General features: G+C 40.7%; 2 protein-coding genes across 5 annotated transcripts in view; both read left to right on the forward strand.

Annotated features, from left to right (window-relative positions):
- psme4a (proteasome activator subunit 4a) overlaps window positions 1-18,979 on the forward strand; it is a 29,422-nt gene extending 10,443 nt beyond the window's left edge. For 2 of the 3 annotated variants that reach the window (XM_035912077.2, XM_035912076.2), the window contains 42 exons: window positions 2,080-2,143; window positions 2,245-2,319; window positions 2,610-2,732; window positions 2,856-2,948; window positions 4,347-4,612; window positions 4,729-4,915; window positions 4,995-5,084; window positions 5,227-5,291; window positions 5,604-5,754; window positions 6,821-6,919; window positions 6,997-7,066; window positions 7,182-7,249; window positions 7,360-7,575; window positions 8,571-8,728; window positions 8,840-8,935; window positions 9,095-9,150; window positions 9,257-9,313; window positions 9,427-9,482; window positions 9,656-9,754; window positions 9,892-9,954; window positions 10,035-10,130; window positions 10,267-10,398; window positions 10,486-10,695; window positions 12,448-12,584; window positions 12,786-12,839; window positions 12,926-13,055; window positions 13,175-13,256; window positions 13,352-13,505; window positions 13,653-13,722; window positions 13,822-13,947; window positions 14,031-14,183; window positions 14,425-14,529; window positions 14,616-14,707; window positions 14,798-14,929; window positions 15,042-15,250; window positions 15,350-15,435; window positions 15,555-15,683; window positions 15,983-16,138; window positions 17,174-17,336; window positions 17,433-17,566; window positions 17,648-17,788; window positions 17,899-18,979. In XM_035912077.2, coding sequence (XP_035767970.2) covers window positions 2,080-2,143; window positions 2,245-2,319; window positions 2,610-2,732; window positions 2,856-2,948; window positions 4,347-4,612; window positions 4,729-4,915; window positions 4,995-5,084; window positions 5,227-5,291; window positions 5,604-5,754; window positions 6,821-6,919; window positions 6,997-7,066; window positions 7,182-7,249; window positions 7,360-7,575; window positions 8,571-8,728; window positions 8,840-8,935; window positions 9,095-9,150; window positions 9,257-9,313; window positions 9,427-9,482; window positions 9,656-9,754; window positions 9,892-9,954; window positions 10,035-10,130; window positions 10,267-10,398; window positions 10,486-10,695; window positions 12,448-12,584; window positions 12,786-12,839; window positions 12,926-13,055; window positions 13,175-13,256; window positions 13,352-13,505; window positions 13,653-13,722; window positions 13,822-13,947; window positions 14,031-14,183; window positions 14,425-14,529; window positions 14,616-14,707; window positions 14,798-14,929; window positions 15,042-15,250; window positions 15,350-15,435; window positions 15,555-15,683; window positions 15,983-16,138; window positions 17,174-17,336; window positions 17,433-17,566; window positions 17,648-17,782 — 4,837 coding nt within the window. In that variant the 3' untranslated portion in view covers window positions 17,783-17,788; window positions 17,899-18,979. Of the gene's footprint in view, window positions 1-2,079; window positions 2,144-2,244; window positions 2,320-2,609; window positions 2,733-2,855; window positions 2,949-4,346; window positions 4,613-4,728; window positions 4,916-4,994; window positions 5,085-5,226; window positions 5,292-5,603; window positions 5,755-6,820; window positions 6,920-6,996; window positions 7,067-7,181; window positions 7,250-7,359; window positions 7,576-8,570; window positions 8,729-8,839; window positions 8,936-9,094; window positions 9,151-9,256; window positions 9,314-9,426; window positions 9,483-9,655; window positions 9,755-9,891; window positions 9,955-10,034; window positions 10,131-10,266; window positions 10,399-10,485; window positions 10,696-12,447; window positions 12,585-12,785; window positions 12,840-12,925; window positions 13,056-13,174; window positions 13,257-13,351; window positions 13,506-13,652; window positions 13,723-13,821; window positions 13,948-14,030; window positions 14,184-14,424; window positions 14,530-14,615; window positions 14,708-14,797; window positions 14,930-15,041; window positions 15,251-15,349; window positions 15,436-15,554; window positions 15,684-15,982; window positions 16,139-17,173; window positions 17,337-17,432; window positions 17,567-17,647; window positions 17,789-17,898 lie in introns of those variants that run through there. The other variant, XM_035912078.2, reaches the window with a different exon arrangement.
- Window positions 18,980-19,642: 663 nt separating this feature from the next.
- On the forward strand, window positions 19,643-22,319 carry gpr75 (G protein-coupled receptor 75). 2 transcript variants are annotated; one of them, XM_035912040.2, is made up of 2 exons: window positions 19,643-20,244; window positions 20,345-22,319. In XM_035912040.2, the coding sequence occupies exon 2, from the start codon at window positions 20,438-20,440 to the stop codon at window positions 22,079-22,081; it is 1,644 nt and encodes a 547-aa protein (XP_035767933.2). In that variant the 5' UTR covers window positions 19,643-20,244; window positions 20,345-20,437; the 3' UTR covers window positions 22,082-22,319. The 2 variants fall into 2 exon arrangements, with proteins under 2 accessions (XP_035767933.2, XP_006800848.2); XM_006800785.3 differs by having other exon boundaries at window positions 19,643-19,879.
- Window positions 22,320-22,692: the final 373 nt, after the last annotated feature.

Genomic DNA, 22,692 nt, shown 5'->3' on the forward strand with positions numbered 1-22,692 from the left:
GAGGGGAGGAAAAAAGCTTTTCTTCTGAATAAAGAAGAGATGAATGGAAAGACAGAGTCAGCCTTCTGCAAAAGTAAAGGGTCCCGATACAGATGTCATGACTGCCACTCAGAACTGGCAGGCATAATGGAATAAGTGACTGTGATATGCAAGGGGCGTATCCCATAGTGAGACATAGAAACAAGTGCTATAAAAGAGAACAGAGGCACAGTTTTTTTTTCTATCCTAACCAACTACAGTGAGACATGTCGACTCTTTTTTAATACTCTGTAGTTTTAATGCTTTTTTAAAAAGGATTTTTTTTCAGTTCATTACTATATTAGGTATGTCCTGTCCTTGCACATTATTATTATTATTATTATTATTATTATTATTATTATTATTATAATAAATGATAAATCTCATTGAGATTTAGAACTTTTTTTTAAGCAGATGTGTACAAAAACAAAAATTAATACAATAAAAGTGCACATTACAGATGCAAATTAAGAAAAACATGTAAAAGAGTAGTTTCAGTTAGGCAAACCTTTAAAATGTTTCAGTGAAATCAGAATCCAGTTTAATTAAAGAAGTGTAAAGATTTTTCACCAGCAGTAACCATTACTGACTATTATCCTGACTTTTAACAATGTTTAAGAGTGCTGAGGAGATGCCATCTGTCCGCCTAAAGCGTGCTGCACTTCTACCAGGGCAATAAAATATCCTTGAACATACTATTAATGTTTTAATTTATATTAGGAAACTTTATCATTCATGCACAGCATACGTTTGGGCAGCCTGAAGCAAGATAATAACGCTAATGAGCTTTACTAAAGCTTTAGCTTTAGCAAAGAAGTAAAACGTTGTTTTTGCATATACCAGCTACAACACCATCAAGATGTCAACCTTCTGTTTCATGGGTACTGAGTAGCTTTTACTGCATTAATGCCCCTTATACACAGCATTAAACGCTGTTTGGTTCGGCAGTATTCTTTAGTACCCTTTTACTTGTAAAGCCTTGTTTTGTCTTAATTAAAACAGTGGACTCCTTTAAATGAAGAAATGTTGGTTAACATAAACTATGTAAGTCAAAAGAAGACCTGGAAAACTCTGAGGATTAAATTGCTCATTTGCTAATCAGAGAGACAAAGTAGGACTGCAAATAGATCAGCAGAAATTGACTGTAATATTGTAACTAGTGGTGGGAGTGATCTCCTGAGGTTTGTGTGACAGCCACAGATAAAAGGATGATGATCCACATGTTTAATTTGGCAAAGATTTTACACCAGACGCCCTTCCTGGTGCAACCCTCATCATTTATCTGGGCTTGGGAGCACTAGGAGTACTCCAGCACTAGGAGTACACAGATTTGTGGTGTTGGGTTTCCTAAAAGGAAAAACGGATTCCACTTAAGTTAGCTCCCCCTAAATTCAGATGTCAGTTGGTCAAGAGCTGAAAAACTGTCTGATACAACAGGGACAATGATCTAAAGAAGGCCTAAAAATCCACCAGGAACTCTTGTCAGAGCCACATGTTAAAGCTTTTGGCCCTCACAGCTAATTGACTTAAAAATATTTGAAACAGTGGGGAAGATCTCAAACTTGCTGTGTGCTTAAACTCTGACATCGTCAAAGAGGAGTAGTTACTAAGTGCATACTCGTGGGTGCTTCTAACTGCTACAATAATATTTTCGAACCAGTGGATTCATTCATTCTGTCTTCGCCATGGGGAATTATGTTACTTTTGCTGTTTCCAACATTTGTGAATTGACATAAATGTATATTTTTAAACCTGTAATCGAATTTAATTTGAACTGCTGTGCAGTAGATTGACTGACCCAAACATGGAAATGAGTTTTAAATTATTAATGCTCACTAAATTACAAAGTTCTTTGTAGGAAAGTTATAAATAATTCAAGATTATAGAGTTAGAAGATAAAACACTACCCTACATTGTTTTCTGCTTATAGTAAGGGATTCACATCATGTTTAACCAGTCCTCCTCTCCCTCTGCCTGAAGCATACTTTCATTGGTCAGTTAAATGTCACACATGTGTTATGAACTTGAAAGATTTATTTCTTGATTTTGCTTTTCTGACAGGTTGTGGTTCGACGAGTTGGTCAGCTTATGGGTATCTGTGCAAAATCTTCCGAGCTGGGAAGTTGTAAGTGCATGAATGTATATATATATTTTTTTTCATATGTACAACTTTTTTTTTTTTTTTTTAACCTTTCTTATTTAACATGTCGTCATACGTCTTTGCAGCATCTGGTTAATCTCTTTGCCCGCTTGGCCAATGATAACATTGGCTACATTGACTGGGACCCTTATATTCCTAAGGTTTGTTGCTCCTTCCCACTGCACATTACACAACTTAGCACTTGCTTGTTTTTGAGGATTTTGGCACATGCTCCTATGTTCTCTGGGTTTGTATGTCATGTCTATTGCTGGTTATCAAGCAAACAAACTATCAGGTTTCTTTGTTGAGCTTGCTTTCCTTCTTGCATCATGTTTGCGTATTTCCCCCAAGTGATACCAGTATCTGTCACAGATAAGCATTCAAAGAACTTGTCAATATCCAGGTAAACACACAAACAATATCCCTACTAATTTTGTTTGTCACATTGCAGATTTTCACAAGAATTTTGAGGAGCTTGAATCTTCCTGTTGGGACCAGTCAGATGATTGTACCACGATACGTCACCAATGCCTACGACATCAGCCATGTGGTGCTTTGGGTGTCAGCCCTCCTGGTTAGCTCGTAGACCATAAATCATATTATGTTACAATATACCATATAATTTACTGCATTTACTGTACAGTTTGCAATTACGCATATGTGATATTCTCAGTGATATTAACTGTACCAATTTCAGGGAGGACCCAGCAAGCAAGCTCAAGCTCAGCTCAGTGGCCTTTTCAACAGTATTACATCCTTCTTTCACCCGTCAAATCATGGCCGGTGGTTGGTGAGTCATTTCTTCGTACTTTTGGATGACTGGAACTAAACAAACCATAAATGTAGACTAGCTCATTATATAAGCGGCTCAAACTAGCTTGTAAATGGAGAATATAAAAATATATAATATATTTTATATATAATATATATAAATAAACTACTGCTACAGTTAAAAACCTTTTAGTAATGAAATATTAAGAGTTGTGCACTCAAATTGAGAAACTCTCCTTCGTTAGAACTTAGTTCAGCTTAGTTTAGTATAAATAGCAACAAAAAATAACCCCACAACATTTTGCTCGGCTCAGATTGGTACATGCAAATACACAACACCATGTTTTTATAACTGAAACCTTGTTACTACAAACTACCTAACTTAACTTACTAGTTCAATTCAGAGTCTGCAAACTCCATACTTTTTATATTATTTTACCATTGATGATAATGCAGGATAAGAAAAAATCCACATTTTCAATACAGACAGTCGGAAAGTGTTGAACTGTTGATGGTTAAAAACAAATTAAGACATTCTTTAACTTCTTGTCTTAATAAGTGAGTTAAAGCTGTTGTATAACATGAGACTATTATACTAAATCAAAAGAAATCTTGAGTCATGTTGTTTTGATTTCCTTCAGTGAGTGTGATTACATCACTCATCCAGCTTGGTCCAACTATAATTCCAGCAATTAACAGGGACAGGGGGAATAGTTACATATCTTTTTCCAGGAAGCCCCCTGAATCTTTTTATGGATTATGTCAGACTCTGGTTCAGAAATAACAGCAGGACACGTGAATGAGATAGCTGTGATACTATTAAAGGTCACTGGCACCCGGGTCACATGCCTTTCTGTTTTGAGGATCCTGTCTTTAATCACGGCAGGTAGCAACATGTCCTGGTACACAAACCTTTGTTTTGTTTAGGGCATGAGTATGTGTATTTAAGGGTGCTGATTGCGTAGATGTGAGATGTTGTTTTATTACACGTAAACACTGTTTTGCAATCAACTAAAAAAAGAGTAGCAGCGTGATTCAGCTGACGATCTGGTGGGATGGGAAACCGAGAGTTGAAAAGTTTGACAACCACATGACTGTACTTTGTTGTTGTTGTTATTGTTTTTGTGAAATTCCACTTACACTCTTCTGATTTTTATGGACCTGAGCTCATGTACAAACATATAAAAGTGTTTTAGTGTTATATTGTATATAACATATAAGATGGAAAAATCATAATGGCAGCATTGCTGTGAGCCAAAAAGCTATCATGATCTCTAAATCCTCAGCTGGTATGTTCATGATGTCATCTTCTAACAGCACCTGCTACCTTTCAATTTGTCCAGAGTACATGGAAGCCCCCCCAGTGTCATCTCTTTGTCATGCATCTGTCTTTCTCCCCCTCTGTTCGCATGCGCAGATGAAGCTCATGAAACTGCTCCAACGTCTCCCAGCCAGCGTGGTTCGGCGGCTTCACCGAGAGCGCTACAAAAAGCCCACATGGCTTACACCAATACCAGACAGTCACAAGCTGACAGAGGAGGATATCACAGACTTTGTGGAGAGTATGATGCAGCCAGTTCTGCTGGCCATGTTTAGCAAGACAGGCAGTCTCGATGCGGCCCAGGCCCTGCAGAACTTAGCGTTAATGAGGCCCGAGTTGGTCATCCCCCCTGTGCTAGAGAAGTAAGTTTGTACTGAAGTAGAGAATCCAAAACAAAAATTTGGCCCTGATTGTGCTTCAGGGCCACTACATTTTGTAATGAAAACAAAAGACTGATTGTTCCCTCGCTTTGCCACAGAACATACCCTGCTTTAGAGACTCTAACAGAGCCCCACCAGCTGACTGCTACTCTGAGCTGCATGATTGGTGTGGCACGGAGCCTAGTGTCAGGTGGGCAGCGCTTTCCTGAGGGGCCCACTCACATGCTACCCCTGCTCATGAGGGCTCTGCCTGGCGTTGACCCAAATGACTTCAGCAAGTGCATGGTGGGCACCACTGATGTTCATCTCTATATTATTGCTGAACTTCCTAAAACTGACACAAACTTCATTCGTGTTCCTACAGATCACATTCCAGTTTATTGCTACGTTTGTGACTCTTGTGCCTTTGGTGGACTGTTCGTCTGCCCTGCATGAACGAACGGACTTGACAGAGGTGAATTTCTGTTTTGTTTTTTTTTTCTCCATCTTTCTGTATTTAAATCAAAAGTGTTACATCATCCTTACGTATGACTTCTGTTCCTTTTTTTTTTTTTTTTTTTTTTTTTTTTTTTTTTTTTTTTTTTGGCACCTTTAAGGTGGAGAGAGAGTTGTGCTCAGCCTCAGCTGAATTTGAAGACTTTGTGCTTCAGTTCATGGACCGGTATGTGCAACATTAATACAAAACTGTCTACATTAAAGGAGAGCAACTGTTCAGCAGCAGTACAATTCTCCATCGTTGGGTCATAGTTCCCATTCGGTATTCTTGTAGTCAAAATTTAGTTTCATATCATGGCAGAGGAAATTAAAATGAGTGTGGTAACAAATTAGATAAATTGTTTTCCTCTTTTATTAACAAATAACTAGATATACTTGCTCTTTATAACTGATTTATCTATATACACCAGGAGTATTTTCTATATTCAGTATGTATTTAAACATTTTTTCTTATTTTTTCTCATTTTCCCCTGCATAGATGCTTTGCCCTGATAGACAGCAGCACTCTGGAACAGACCCGAGAGGAAACAGAAACTGAGAAAATGACTCATCTGGAGAGCCTGGTAGAGCTCGGACTGTCTTCAACCTTTAGCACCATCCTCACACAGTGCTCCCTGGACATCTTCAAGGTTAAGACTCAGTCTCGTCTTTTCATGCTCTTACTTGTACATAAACAGTACTATAGAAAAGTCTAATATTGAACAAAATGCTTTCTAAATAATGACGTGAGTCTTAGATGTCTGAAAGCATGTTTTGGGTCATTGTCAAGTTGGATAATGGATTTTGGGGCATTGTTTGGTGAATAAGAATTCAGTCATTTATAGTGAATTGAGGTTTGTGTTTACCTCAACTGCAAGAAGGCAACAAGTATTTGTTTTAAATTTCTGGAAGAAAGATGTCCCTAGATCTCCTATTAAAGTTGATGCATTATACTCAGCCCATCCTATAATTATTTCAAATTAAATACCTTCTCTGATTTGAGTTCAGAGGCATCCTTTGTTTGTTTTGTTTTTCTTAGTTTTTAATTGAGCTTTTATTGTGAAGCATTTGCAAGCTTACCACGTACAACAACATCTGGATGGGAAGGATGACATAGTGACGAGGATCTGAATGAATGAATTAAATAGCCTTATTTTGTCAGTTTGGCCCACTTAAATGTACCTGGCATGTTATTTGGAAATATCTAAGTATATAGCAAAATATAGCAATGCAAATTTGTCTTGCTTTAAACCAACACATTTTTATCCAGGGGCTTCTTTCTTTGCTCCTTAGAAGGTAAGCTGAGGGCCAGCTGTCATATGTTATAGTTAACTACCCCCTCGACATCATCTGAGAGGTGGCTGATATCTGGCTTATTAACTGATTCTTGCTATTAAACAATGACAGTGACTGATGTTAGTGGGCAATAGCAAATCTTTGAAGCTTTGCTCAGGGCTGAATCTTCAAAGACGGTTTAATTATGGCTTTAAGTTTCGTTACTTTCATTTTCCTCAAAGGTGAGGGGAAGAAAAAAATCATCATTCAGCTAATGGAGGCATTGTTGTTTAGAACATTGATATCTTCCCCAGAAATTCACTATTGGTGCATCTCTGCTTCTAATTGACTGCTTTGGTTTCTTTTATTATTAATGAAAATATGTTACGTGTCTTTACAGTATTTATACATATGAACACATTTGTCACTTTGTTTTAATAGGTTGCTCTAGAAAAGGTGTTCAACTTTGCAACCACGAACATCTTTGAGACTCGTGTAGCCGGCAGAATGGTTGCTGACATGTGTAGAGCTGCGGCTAAGGTAAATATCATTCACTCAAACTCCTCGTGGAGCTCCTTAATTTATTTGTTTCATTTTCATTCTGCTTCTGTTTTCAGTGTCACCCTGCAGAGTCACTCAAGGTGTTTGTACCACACTGCTGCAATGCAATAAATCAAATTGCTGTCAGTAAGTAATGCTCACACAGGAATAGCCATACGTAGTTGATATTTCCTAATACCTGAATCTGGTTTTCCCTCCCTGAATTGATATTATTTACCTAACGCACCCTTTTTTTGAACAGATGAGGAAGTGTTGAATGAGGAGGAGCTTGACAAGGAATTTTTGTGGAATCTCCAGCTGCTCTCTGAGGTGAATTCACTTCTTTATAATTCCAGTTAACTTATCTGTTTGCCAACTCCTTACTTAAATAATTCTGTGCCTTAATATTTATTTTACCTTCTTGCTATTTGCACCTGCAGGTGTCTCGTGTGGATGGCGATAAGATGCTGCCCTATCGCTCTGAGCTGGTTCAGATTTTGCAGTTGACACTCCACCTCAAGTGTAAACAGGGCTACACTCTGGCTTGCAACCTGCTGCACCACATCCTTCGCTCAACAGCCCTCATCTATCCCACAGAGTACTGCAGTGTGCCAGGAGGTTTCCATCAACCAACTGGTGACTACCTACCTATTAAGGTACAAATACCAAATATGCTTTATATATAATACACATTAGTCTTTTTGTCAAGTGCATTTACTGTCAGAAACTGGCTTCAAAGACTACTACTATACTCAACTGGTGAGTCAAGGTCAAAATCAGGCATTAGCAATTAGAGACATTTGTCCTTTAACCAGATAAGTCTTAGTGAAGCAATGACCTGGTTTGATTAATTGTCTACTACTTTGTTTAGTCCTTTGATCCTATTAAGTCTCTTCCTCGGTAGAGGCAGGGGTAGTAGATCATTTGGCTGGATTAGTGTCTTGGACCATAGAGAAAATGACTCTTATGTGGTTACCAAGTTAAGAGCAGTTGTCAAGTGAAATGTGCTGTGTGCATCTGTTTTAACCAGTAATAAAGAAATCACATACTGATGTCAGCTTTTCTGTTTATCCACTAAACACACAATTAGGGATATCAGTTTTTGGGTCAGTCAGTCTTCTAAAGAATGATTAGATGTTTTTTTTTTTTAAACTATTAGTAGTGAACATCCAAAAAATAAAAGAAGATTTAATATATGTAAAATGCGTAAAATCTTCAATCATTAAAGTTTTTTTTTCTTGAAAAATTTAATTTTTTTGTCTTTAGACCAAAGTTGCATTTGCAAATAGCAGCTTAAGTTGTTGCAGCTACACGTGGCCCAAACCAGAATAGAAAATATGAAATTCCTGTGATTTATCTTTCTTAATATAATGATGGTATTGTATGTATATATGTCTCTATGTACCTTATGTCCTCCTTTACAGGTGTGCCAATCTCAAATGACCATCATCACATATAGAGCAAATATTAAATTCGATATTTTGACTTTTTCATGTTCATCATTCCCCTGCTGATGCATGTTAACCTTGCGTAACTTAAATGTCATCAACATTTGTATCTGCAGCAGAATGTTCTTGATAAAGCACTGCAGGGCCATAGGGTGGGTTTTTGTTAGATTAAATAATAACTTATTGATGTTAATGTCATGCAGGACTGGGGTCGACCTGGGGACTTGTGGAATTTGGAAATCCAGTGGCATGTACCCAGTGTTGAGGAGATCTCGTTAGCATTTTATTTACTGGACCTTATTCTTCAGCCTGAACTTCAACGCCTTAAGAGATTTGCAGAAGGCGAACAGGACATGAGCAGGTAAGGAACTGCTCTGCTGCCAGAGGTCACTGGCTGTAAACTGCATTTTTATTTTTTATTTTGGTGGATTCTGCTTGTGATAGATTTGTGTTTGTTAATTTGTACTTTCAGAGATGATGTCCTACAGAGCCTCACCATTGTTCAGCACTGTCTCCTAGGAGCCGGGGGTCTGATGCCTCCACTGAAAGGAGAGCCTATTCCTGAGCTGTAATTGCTTTGATATGATCAAGAAAACCAGATAAACACATCAGTGATAGTCAATAAAATACAGGGGATACAGGGATCAGAGAAATCCTCACTTTATATCTGCTTAATTTTTAAATGTTGAACAGTTCTGTTTTTTGTTTTTGTTTTTTTTTCTCCCAGGGTTCATAGCATGGTGAATCTAGATGAAACCACCCTCTATACAGGAATGGAGTATGGTGTGTTAATCTCTTCTTAAGAATAAGTTTTTTTTCTCACATTAGATATAAATTAAAGGGTTTGTTGAAATATAAACTTACACTGTATTATTATCTCCACCCACAGATAAGTCCAGAGAGAACTACAGAGATGCTATCTGTAGTGTGATGAAACAGCTGCTACGTACGTTTTCACCCACTTATACCCCCTCGTAGGCTTGTGATCCCTCTTTATTCTACAGCTACATCCATAACGTCACTGTTCCACTATCTGACTTCTGTTTTGTCTTCCTGCAGAATATATCCTGGAGCACTCAGAGGATGACACCAAGTCTCTTTTCTCCATCATCAAGGTGGGCAGCCAGTAAAGTAACAGCCAAAATAGAAAATACTTGCATTATATCTGTTTGGAAAGCCACAGTGCAGCATGTCTGAGTTGTTAGGTGTGGGATAATGTGTGGGCATCGACTATCATGGTTCCTGTCTCGCCGAACACAAATCAGTATTTTTGTCTGTGACGTTTTAGATTATCAGCGACCTTTTACACTTCAAAGGTTCTCACAAGCACGAGTTTGACTCCCGCTGGAAGAGTTTCAACCTTGTGAAGAAATCAATGGAGAACAGAGTGAGACTTTTTTTTTCACTGCTCTTGTATATTTGTACTGATGTTATCCTGGAAGAAGACATAAAAAAAAAGCACATTTTCAAAAGTTACAGAAGATGCACTAGTGACTGTAGTGACCTCACCCTTTGTATTTACAGCTTCATGGCAGAAAGCAACACATCAGAGCTCTTTTAATAGACAGGGTCATGCTTCAGCATGAAGTAAGTCATTCATAGAGTAACGGTATTGTAGGTTAGCTTTGGCGTTTTTGCATTTCTGACTTTGATTTTGTCCTTATCAGTTGCGAAAGCTGACGGTGGAAGGATGTCAGTACAGGAGCATTCACCAGGAACTGATGAGAGATCTGTTGAGGCTTTCCACAAGCACCTACAGTCAAGTGAGTTCTGCACGGCACCCTTCAGGAAAAGCATAGTTTACATCTTGTTAATACATTGCCAGTGTGATTTACTAGCTTACTGATATTTGAGTAGTGTTTTGTAAATGATTAATAATTGAGACTTGTTGCCTTCCAGGTACGCAGCAAAGCTCAGAATGTGTTGTTCACTGCACTGGGAACCTACAATTTCTGCTGCAGAGACCTCATCCCCCATGTCCTCGAGTTTCTCAACCCAGACAACAGCGCTGTTACTCAGCAGCAATTCAAAGTATGGCAGTGAGCTTTGCACTAAAAATTCTTGAACAGTTATTTATATTTGTAGATTTATTTTAATACTGTATCTGTATTTCTCCAGGGTGCCTTGTACTGTCTTCTGGGGAATCACAGCGGCGTGTGCCTGGCCAATCTGCATGATTGGGAGTGTATTGCTCTGACGTGGCCTGCCATCGTACGGTCTGGCCTCAGCTCAGCCATGTCTCTGGAGAAGCCCTCAATTGTGCGGCTCTTTGACGATCTTGCAGACAAAATCCATCGGCAGTATGAGACCATCGGCATTGACTTCTCTGTGAGTTGAGTGTTAAGAATGCTTTCAAAAGTGAATCATGAAATGAGGTATTTGCCTTCCTATAGTGGTAAAAGCACAATAGCTCAAAAGTTCCCATCTTGAACACAGATCAGATCTTTTACAAAAATTTATTATATTTATATTTTTGAAAAAATGCAAAAGGTTAGAGTCATATGATTAACATAAGCTTAAAGTGCTGACTCTTAGCTTTTAGTTGGATAACTGACCAAACCATTGAGGAATTCCATCCATTTTAAACACACTTTCATATTTTCAGAGCTCAAACTTAATTGGGCAAATTAACATACTGATGACATTTTTACGTTTTGTCAAGAATCTTTATGGGCAGTGACTTCCTGATATGTGATACAAGGGCACCACTAAAAAAAGAGGCTCTTCTTCCTTTTTATGCTTTGCCAGGCCTTTCACTTCATTTTCAGTGCAGCATGTGAAATGCACTTCAGTTGCACTGAGATCAGGTGACTGACTCGAATGTTACAGAACATGCCGCGTCTTTACCTTTAAAAGTCCTAAGTTGCTTTTGCAGCATGCTTTGGATCTATTTGCACTGTAAGGCACTGTCACATCAACTTTGCTCCATTTGGATGAATCTAAGCACAATGTATATATCTCAGTCTGTTTCTGTGTTTTTTCACATAATTATTAATTGGAAGTTATACATATCGTGCCCTTCCCATGATGAGCTATTCTCAATACGGTCTTGTTATTATAGTTCCGGTTGAGCTTAGGTTTCTCTTTTCAAAGAATGCTGTTCCAGAGCTGGTCTAGCCTTTTTAAGCTGTTTCTAATCTATCTAATCTGCCCTTTGTGTTCTTGAGACTGATTGCTCCATGTGAGAAGAAAGAACCTTTCAATTTGCTCTAATGAAGTCTGGATTCTTGGACTGTATATCCTGACAAGAATTTTCCGGCAGACATCAAAAACAATGACGATCTGTGGTCATCTGAGTCTTTTTACGCCACCAAGTGTACTGGTTCCCACTTATATATCTGGTGGATTTGTTTTGTATTTAATGTAGCATGGTGCACTTGAATTTGGCTGTACGTTTTTGGGTTCACAGCAACAATTGTCCAATGCAGATGCCAGTCATAGCCTCAGAACTGTACATAAAAACTTTTAACTGAATTGTTCAATCCCATGTAATTCCTCAACAGTTACTGGTTCAACCCCATCAGAAGCTGCACTTTAAGCCCTTTTTAATGACACAATGACTTTAACATGGTTTGGTAGTCGAAGGAATTAGAAGTTTTAATTTAACAAACAGTAAAAGACACTGAAGGTTTCATGATGAGGTCTAATTGAACTAGATCAGAAGGTCTCCAAAAGTTGATTCTGTTCATCTGGACGTAGCGTTTTGTGGGAGAAATGTTTCGTCACTCATCCAAGATCAGATCAGCAGGCACAACTCTGAAATAAACACACATGTTGAATTTGTCCATGCATTGGAGGAGTTTTGAACTACACTGACCTTACAAAGGTCTCACTTAAACTTAAAAACTTGTCTGTTAAAACAATTGTGATAATAATTAATTACTTACTGTCTGCCGTCATTATGAGGCTGACTCCAACACAGTCATTATGCATACCAAAGACAAGAGTTTTTATCTGCTGTTAGTCTGAGTTTACGGATTACTCCCTCCTTATGGGGAGTAATCCGTAAACGTGTCCTTTACACGTTCGGACAAAATATTTTTACTATAAATTGTGTTTTATCCTTTTCCATACTGTTAGATCCCCGGTGAGTGCTGTGATGTGGCTAAACAGATTATGACTGCTGGGAATCCTTTACCTAAGGAACATGTTCCCTCTGAGGAAGAAGTAGCACAAGGTCTAAAGAGACAGGAGCTCAAGAACTCTGAGTCTGTCGGGTAAGTTTTACATCAACAAAAAGATGAAGATGACCATACCAACATCCTTACAAGTGAACACTTGAGCAGCAACATAAACTTCTGAACACTGGTGTAACTGTTCTATTAAAATGCTGTTTTAATCTGCATTCACCCTTACTGTAAGCATCATAGGTTCAACAACAAAATGCATGTAAATAATTACATTCTACATTTTTGTAGGAGATACAAGCAGCTCATTGGCGATCTTCTGGACTCTCTCAGCAACGGGAACTCGTGGGTTTTTTTAATGCACATACCATATATTTGTGCCAGTGTTTACTTGTGACTGCCTCTCACTGTAGTTTTGTTTCTCATTCCAGACCTTGGAAGTTTGAACACATTGCAATAGGCTTCCTTTCTTTGCTACTGAGAGATGACCACCAACTCCCTCCAGCTGCTGTTTTGTTCTTTGTGAAAAGCCTCAACCATGAATCTCTCTATGTCCGTAAGGTGCGGCATACACGCGTAGGAACAGAGCTGTGATTTCTTTTGTTTTCCCAGCAGCATATGGATGTAGTACAGCCATTGCTGTAAGGAGTTTGCTTGAAGTGTCACATTTTGTCCTTTAGGTGGCGATATCAGCTGTGGCTGGCATCATGAAACAAATAAAGAGGCCGCATAAGAAAGTCCCTGTGAGCCCCTTGGAGCTCTGTAAGCATATGTTTTTGTTTATCCCCCACTACTGTTTTTGTGTATTCTTACTGTTTCTAAAGGTCATCTCAAAATCTGGATTTTATCTTTGATAGGTGGCTTGAAACAGCTTAGTGGCACTGTAGCAGGGGATCGCGCAGACAACCAGTGGCTTCAGTATAACAGCAGTACCCTTCCACGCACACATGTGGACTGGGATCAGTGTCTGTTTGTGGAGAAAACCCATTGGGGATACTACTGCTGGCCAAGGTTATGATTTTATAATGCCTGCATTTCTTTGTGTTTTCCTTATGTGACTCTTTAGCTTTCATTCATTCATTTCTTTTGCTATCTGCTGCTTTAGCAAGAGATTCTCTTCCACACTTCTTCTTTTCTAACTTTGTAATTGTTCTCCAGAAACCTGATGATGTATGCGCCACAGGAGGAGCAGCCCACACAAAACCTGGCCAGAGAGGAAATGACAGAGGTGCATACAAACAAGCCTGGGAAAAATATAACACACACAGTGGTGTGAAATCATGGTAACTGCAAGTGCAAAACTTTTATTTTCCGCTCTTCTTGACAGTGGGAGCAGATCATCTTTGACCATTTCTCAGACCCAGTGTTCATTAACCAGTTCATTGAGTTTCTCTCACTTGAAGACCGTAAGGGCAAAGACAAGTTCAGCCCACGCAGATTCTGCTTGTTTAAGGTGAGGTAGTAGATTCAAAACCAAGGGGAAAAAACAGTTGAAGTGAATAAATGCAACTAATTTGCCTTCTGTTTTTCACCTAGGGATTGTTCCGTAATTTTTCCGATGACTTTTTGCCTCTGTTTCGGCCACATATGGAACGTTTAGTGGCAGACTCCCACGAGAGCAAGCAGCGTTGTGTTGCGGAGATCATCTCTGGACTGATCAGGGGCAGCAAGCACTGGAGCTTCTCAAAGGTACAGCTCCAAAACAAGTACAGTGACTAAGATGATCCTCATCATTCAGGTCTACAGACTTTCTGTATTTATCAAGCTATAACTTTGGGGAAATCCACATGTGGAGATTTTTTTTTTTTATTGGTATTAAACTACGTGTGGAGGCCATTTAAGTGATCGCACCACCACCACTCTTATTGTGGTTGTTTAGGTTAGTTATACTGTGTTAACATTGTCCTTGGTCATTCCCTTTCTTCAACAGGTCGAGAGCCTTTGGGAGCTCCTGTGCCCATTGCTCCGCACTGCCCTGTCAAACATCACAATAGAAACGTATGCAGACTGGGGTACATGCATCGCTACAGCCTGTGTAAGCCTTGTGTTCATTATTTTCTATCCTTCCACCTCCGTCAGTCATCGTACCATCCAAGTGATTGTTGTTTCTCACGCTGACAGGAGAGCAGAGATCCACGCAAGCTTCACTGGTTGTTTGAGATGCTAATGGAGTCCCCAGTCAATGGAGAGGGAGGCTCTTTTGTCGATGCCTGGTGAGTAAAAAGTTACACCTTTGAGGCGATGCTGATGCCGTTGTCGGTGGGACTTAACAATCTGACACTTGTAATGGTTTTTCTTTTCAGTCGTCTATACGTGCTCCAGGGTGGTCTAGCTCAGCAGGAGTGGAGGGTACCTGAGCTACTCCACAGGTTGCTGCAATACCTGGAGCCCAAGCTCACCCAAGTTTACAAGAATGTACGTGAGCGCATTGGCAGGTGAGGCGCTTTTTGCACCCAGATTAAGCTCAAATGTGTCATCAAGTTATTATAAATTCGTTTGTATATCATTTTTCTTTCATCCTCCCTCTCTACTTTTCTATCCTTCCAGCGTGCTCACGTATATCTTCATGATTGATGTCAACTTGCCATACACTCAGCCCACCACCTCCCCACGCATCTCGGACTTCACGGAGAGAATTCTGTTGCGGCTGAAACCTTTAAATGAGGGCGATGAGGAAATCCAGAACCACGTGATTGAGGAGAATGAGGTGGGAGTGCAGGATGAGAGGACTCAAGCAATCAAGTTACTCAAAACAGGTGGGTGGTTGATCTGTTGTCACTAACCAAATCAGTTTCTTTGCGAGACACACCCGACTGTGGCATTTATGAAATGATTCGTCCTGTGAATTTCTGCAGTGCTAAAGTGGCTGATTGCGAGTGCTGGTCGCTCCTTCTCCACTGCTGTCTCAGAACAGCTGCAGCTGCTTCCCCTGCTCTTCAAGGTGAAATATTCACATTCAGTCTTAGCTTAGCTACCTTCGTCACTACCACCTTCAAGTTTGTTTTTTTTTTGTTGTGTTGTATACACTATAACATTTAATCCGTTGCTGTCGTGTTTCAGATTGCGCCGGTTGAAAATGATGACAGTTATGATGAATTGAAGAGGGATGCAAAGACCTGCCTGTCTCTGATGTCTCAGGGACTCCTCTACACAGAGCAAATCCCCATGGTCCTCAGTGTCCTACAGGAGGTAGGTCACCTGGCCGATGTGGCTGTCGCTCAGCTTTTTACCTGCATCACATAACACTGGGTTTTTCACTAATTATCACTGATCATAAAAGAAAGGTTCAGTGGGAAAGACAAAAGAATCAAAGGCATCTGATTATACTTAAATTTCTTTATGACATTATGTAATCCTGTATCTGTCCATGCCTGGTATACTGTATTCATCATTGTTCCAATAAAAGGATTGCAAAGACAAACATGCTTATTGTGTACACCTGAAGTATGTTGCTGATGTGAGGCTGGCTCTGTTGCTGTGTGTTACAGATTGCTGGCAGCAGCTCCTGGCACGCTCGCTACACGGTGCTCACATACCTCCAGATAATGGTTTTTTACAACCTGTTCACATTCATGAGTGACCAGAAGGCAGTGAATGATGTGCGGGCGCTGGTGATAAAGCTGCTGGAGGACGAGCAGCTTGAGGTAACTTGAAATGTAAAGATGAATGCAGAAACATGTACCTGGAGTGGCATGAGCAGGAGCTGGAACCTAGCTTGAAGATAAAGAAACATGTGACTCTCGGATTATGTAACACTCACCAAGCAACTGGCCACTATGTGCTTGTTTATGCTAGCAGGCACTCGCACTGTCTTTCAGCTTCACTGTAGTGATTCAGCGTGCTCCTCGTGGCTCTCTACTCTCTTCCCCCTTCCAGTCCTCTAGCTGTTGCCATGGAAACCACAGGCTGCAGTAATCTGTTGCTATGGAGATAACGTTTAGGATTGAATGAGAGTGAAAGGGAGAAGGATGGAGTAGAGGCAAAGAAGAAGTGGGGGATGGAATTTTTGTTTGGCCACTTAAAGTCCCCTGAGTCTAATTTATCGGCCTTAGTGATGCAATACGTTTGTCTTGTTGTATTTAAAGATGCCTGTCCACTGAAAAACACCGGTCTAAGACTGAGAACTCCATTGAGAATAGAGCTAAAACAACGTGCTACAAAGCATTTGGCTCCGATTATAGAAAAGCTCTGAGTCCCCAGCTGGCTGTTTAAGTCCAGGTAGCCGGTGTATTTCCTAATGGGCCACCCTGCTTCTGACTTCGATACTGCAGCTATGGCATGCCTGGTACCGTACAGTAGTCATCGAGGTGCCAGAGCTCATGTGTCAGTATATAAATGTACTTATGCTGTGCCACTTGCGGCATTGTTTTGGGTGGAAATATGAATTTGAACCAGTGTTGTTTGAATATGAAATTCTTAAAAAGCATTCATTCTTTGATGGAGTCACATGCCTCTGGGAGCACCAGTAATGATTAACACACAGGGGTCCAGGCATTATCATAATTGGATGATGAGTCTTAAGCCTTTTAAATGCATCAGTTGGTCACCAGTTACCAGATGCAATCCTAACCCATTACCTATGAGCAAACGTCAGCTTTTTAATCTGTTACCTCAGTTGGATTGTTTTGCGTCTTGTAATTGGTATTATGTCCATCTCATTTTCGGCCTTTGTTTTCTAGGTAAGAGAAATGGCTGCCACTACACTCAGTGGCTTCCTTCAGTGCAATTTCCTGTCCATGGATGCCCCAATGCAGGCACATTTTGAGGCTCTCTGCAAGACTCGCTTGCCTAAGAAGAGGAAGAGAGATCTTGGCTCTATAGTGGACACCATCCCATCGGCTGGTAAGGAACTTGCTAAGAGTTACCTACCAACCAAAGATTGTGTGGTTTTTTTTTCAGTGTCATTTGAATGGAATCGCTACTCTTATGTGTTTGCAGACCTGGTGCGCCGCCATGCTGGTGTTCTCGGGTTGAGCGCTTGCATTCTTTCTAGCCCATATGACGTCCCCACCTGGATGCCCCAGCTGCTGATGGACCTGAGTGCTCACCTCAATGACACACAACCCATTGAAGTATGTGTGGTCAGCGATTAATCACATTGTATTATGGCATATCCAAAAGCTAACCATCACTTCTGTGGCGTCTCTTTTTAGATGACTGTAAAGAAAACTCTGTCAAACTTCCGACGGACGCACCACGACAACTGGCAGCAGCATAAGCAGCAGTTCACAGATGACCAGCTGCTCGTCCTCACTGACCTGCTGGTCTCTCCCTGTTATTATGCCTAAAACCTGGTAAAGAATTATTTTACACTGTTGCCAAATCATTAGTGTCCCTGACTGTATTGTCTTCATTTTAACTAACTTTTTACATTTAATCTTTTTTTGTGTTTCATTGGAAACAGTTTGGAACATCTCCAGTCTGTGCAGACATCAGCCTACATCGGGGAGAGGACCTGAGTGATTGACTGAGATAATACACAACATCCCAGCAGCATCAGATGAAGAGTGGCACTCAGAAGGATTAAAATGTTGTGTATTTATGTATTTAGCTCATTTGCATTTCTACTATACTTAATATTTAAGGATCCATCTTAGCAGGGATGAATGGCCTGCAGTTTGTAACATTACTGTACAGATTTTTTGTTTTCTTTTTCTTTTGTGGTTTGCGTGCATGTCCACGTGCATGTCCACGTGTGTGTGTGCGTGTGTGTGTGAAGGTTGATGGATGCTTGAAGACATCAGCCGGTGTCCCACACATTTCTCAGGATTATATCCCAAGTATCAGCTCTGAGCCAACACATTGTCCAGTGTAGGACATACTTTATCTTCCAGCAGTGAAGTGTTTGGTGAAAGCCAGAGAGAACTGAACAACGGTCTCTTTAGTTTAGACTTACAACTTGCAACACACAATGTTTGTGTGGTTGTTTGATCTATATATGGTTATATGCATCATGTATGTGTATATCATGGTATAGCAAATATGCACAAACATTTATTTATTTACCTTTTTTTTTTTTTTTTTTGAAGTGCTAAGTTTTCATTATTGTATTTTTTCTTTTCATAGAGAGTATATCTGAAATTAAGTAGATGGCTGAGCTGTGGGCAGCGGAGCCTGTTGTCAACTACTCCTGCAAAGATAGGGAGAGCACAAACTCCCCGCTGCTGTGCTGTGTGATTCGAGCACAGTGAGATCACTCTTTCACGTGTCTCTGTGCACGAAAAAGAAAAACTGCCTGTCTATAATTATAACCCTTTCCTTTTTATCACAGGTACTATTTACTTTTTAACAAAAAGTAATGACTTTGGTTTGCAGTATGGTTTCCCCTGATGACTTAAAATCAGTCTAAGCATCGAAGCATTTAGTACCTCACTAACTAGAGTAGTGCCAAAACTGCAGTGAGTTTTCTTTCCCTTCTGTTTTTTTTCTTTTTTTCTTGCTTTTTTGTTGTTTTTTTTTTTAGATATACTGTTTGCTTAATTAAAGACAATAAAATGAAAAAATGTTTTTAACAAAAATCTGCATATGAGCGTTTTCTTTTTTGTCACATTTTTATCGGGATATATCAGATACTGGACCAAAATTTAAAAAAAAAATAAAATCAAAGTGTGCAGCATTAGCTTCAGTGTTGATATTTTTAGAACTTGTTTGTTCCAACATGCAGAACACTTGATCCCTGCTCAGTGTTTCAGCTCTTTACAGAGGGGTTTGTGACCCTGCTTGAAGTATTGTCCGTGAGAAGCGGGAAAAATAATAATTAATGCTCATATTTATATTTGTCATATTGATCATGCTGAATGACACCTTTAAAAATTATATAAATTTTTGTAATAAATTTTAAAAATTTAATCAGTTTTTGTTGAAATCAGTTTAAATTGTTACAAGATAAATAGTAGTTAATAATTATATATTTATGTGTATAATTTTGTTTTGTTTTTTCACGTCCTTGGCAGAGACTGTTTAAATAGGGGGGCGCCATTTTTCGCATAAACTATAATACGTTACCATGGTGAAAGCAAAAAATAAAATAAATTGCTGCGGTAATATATTTGACGTGTCGGATAATGGCGCTTCTGTCAAATTTCAAATGTTCGAAATAAATCCCGCAAATTCTCCTTTCTTACTCCGCCAGCTGATTCCCAGTGAGGGAAGCGTTTCTATGGACGGACTACTTGAATGCAGTGGTTATGCTCATGCCCGGATACGTAGACGGTGACTTCATACTCATTTTTCAGTGCACGTCCAGTGGCCGTCGCTCCTCTATTTGAATGGATTTATCGTAAAGAAAAGAAACAAGCTGCCATCTACGCGTTCGCGCTGATTTACACAGACATGTAAGGAAACGTGAAGATTATCGATTCTTTCCGACGGACTGTTGCGTTTAGGTGAGCTGCTAAAAAACATTTTTCCTTCTTTGTTTCCGAAGCAGCGGTGCGTTCAATATCGCACTGCCTTAAAAATAATGAAGATGGGCTGTATGAAATAATGAGGATCGCACGATCTAGTACAGGTAGTGTGCTATATTTTCTAAGCATTAGTGAATCCTGGATTGTGCAGCCCGTTAAAGCCTTAAAACCAACATTCGTTTTGATATTCAGAGATTTTTTTTCTTTCTTTTTTATTAAGCAGACGCTGCTGTGTGTGTGTGAGAGAGAGAGAGTTAAAGGGGGGTGATGGGGAGGTAAGGTAATTGGCCAAATGCAGTGGTGCATAGCCTATTATACCCGTGTCTAACGTTTCTGATCAAATTGTAAGTTATCCATCCATTTCTCCTCATTATCATTATAACTGTATTGAAGACGAGCCCAGAGAGCTGATTGTATTTATATTCTTTGTCGTTTTCTACCAAGGTGGCAGCAATGGTGGAAGCATGTGCTCCTTCCTCTTAGAGGAATAATACTGAAATTGATGAATGTGGAGTCGCTCTAAATCATCAGAGTACAATGAACACCACTGTTACACCCTCGGACCTGGTAGATGTGCCAAGACTGCAGACCTTCAATGGCACCCTGGGTAACCAGACCCCCTCAGGCTGGGCCGTGATCCACACTGCTACCTTGACTTTTTGTTCCCTCCTCCTCATCTTTATCTTCTTCCTTGGCTCTTATGGGAATCTTGTGGTGTTCCTGTCTTTTTTCGACCCGGCGTTTCGCAAGTTCCGCACCAACTTTGACTTCATGATCCTCAACCTGTCCTTCTGCGACTTGTTCATTTGTTGCGTGACCGCTCCCATGTTTGCGCTGGTGCTCTTCCTGGATGCAGGCGGAGCGGATGGCGTGTCAAAGAGTTTCTGCTTTGCCTTCCACTTGACCAGTTCGGGCTTCATCATCATGTCCCTGGAGACGGTGGCCGTCATTGCTTTGCACAGACTCCGCATGGTTTTGGGACAGCAGCCCAACCGTACTGCTTCCTTCCCCTGCACGCTGGCCCTGACCGCCTTGCTGTGGACATCCAGCTTCACATTGGCTGCTCTCCTCACCATGCGCGCATACCCACGCAAAGATGGACCCTGCTTGCCCCACTTTGGCCTGGGGAGTGGGCAGGCCAGGGTTGTGTTGTACGTCTACCTGGCAGATTTTGCCTTTTGTGTTGCTGTGGTGTCTGTGTCGTATCTGATGATTGCTCAGACCCTGAGGAAGAACGCACAAGTAAGGAAATGCCCAATCATCACTGTTGATGCCACCTGCCCTCCACCCCCACCACCTCTCATTGCAGCAGGGTTTGAAAGCATGCAGTGTGCCGTTCAAGGCCCCTCTCTGTACCGTAACCAGTCTTACAACAAACTGCAGAATGTACAAACGCACGCCTATGCCAACAGGACAAACCAGCCGGTGGTTCCAGGGGCCGCCCAAGGAGCCACCTGCTGTCAGCTGGTCTCCACAGTCAACTTAGCCACAGCCAAAGACTCCAAGGCAGTTGTCACCTGTGTAGTTATAGTGTTCTCTGTGTTACTCTGCTGTCTGCCGATGGGAGTTTCACTGGCACAGGATGTTTTGTCACCAGAAAGCAGCTTTGCACATTACCAGTTCGAACTGTGTGGCTTTGTGCTCATTTTTCTCAAATCAGGCATCAATCCATTTGTGTACTCGCGCAACAGTGCAGGCCTCCGCCGCCGCGTACTGTCCTGCATTCAGTGGGCCGCACTTGGATTTCTGTGCTGCAAGCAAAAGACACGCCTGCACGCAATGGGGAAGGGGAGCCTGGAAGTCAATCGCAATAAATCCTCCCATCACGAGACCAACTCGGCCTACGTGCTGTCACCTAAGCCACAGAAGAGGCTGGTAGACCAGGCTTGTGGACCCAGTCATTCCCGGGATTGCGCTGGCAGTCCCAGGGCGACCGGTACACGCAAACCTCGCCTCCCGAGCACCTCTACACCCATCAACACCCGGATTGAGCCCTACTACAGTATATACAACAGCAGTCCCTCAGCAGGGCCCAGCTCCCCCACCAGCCTACAGCCTATCAGCTCTCAGACATTTGCCTTCGCCAAGTCCTATGTAGCCATGCACTACCACACTCACCAAGATGCTCTGCAGGACTTTGAAAGCACCTCAGTGCACCAGATTCCCGTGCCCTCGGTATAGTCAAAGAACAGAAAGCTTTGGACAATCTCTCCATGACTTTAAATCCAATGTGAATCAAAGGAGGAATGTGTAAACAGGCCATTTTTATGTCTTTGGACTCAGTATTAACATTTTTGTTCTCTCCTACAGTAGAACAATGTTGCACAAATGACAAGAACCAGAATTACAGTATAAACTTTGCCTTTGAAACTGAAATGAGAAACAGATTTAGAATAAAAGTTTATGTTCCAGCAAGTTATTTATTGATATTGAATTGATTTATTGAGGTTTTCACTGAACCCAGAGTCACCAGTTGCTAGTTTTAATCCCAGTTCCTCTCTGGCTGGAGATAGAAGTGAAACCAGCTTCTTCAGCATCAGGCCACTATGAAACCCCATACGGCTGTCAGTGGTACGTGGTTGCACCTGGATGGACTCTCTTCTCAAGAGAAAAAGAGTCTGAGCCTCATACACTTTTTAAAACACAATAAATAACTGGCAAGTACAAATGTAATGTCTGTGAGATCTACACCCGTTACTGTGCTGATGTTACTACACATACACATAGCATCAGCGCCCTCTGGCGGCCGAATAAATAAAACACTAAATTCTACACTTAACTTACTTCAGGGG

The sequence above is a fragment of the Neolamprologus brichardi genome, chromosome 13 (assembly GCF_056152115.1).
Source record: "Neolamprologus brichardi isolate AB-2024 chromosome 13, ASM5615211v1, whole genome shotgun sequence".
Taxonomy (NCBI): Eukaryota; Metazoa; Chordata; class Actinopteri; order Cichliformes; family Cichlidae; genus Neolamprologus; species Neolamprologus brichardi.

Bases quoted from the DNA above. Each gene is read 5' to 3' on its own strand.
- gpr75 (XM_035912040.2), top strand. From the start codon at position 20,438: ATGAACACCACTGTTACACCCTCGGACCTGGTAGATGTGCCAAGACTG.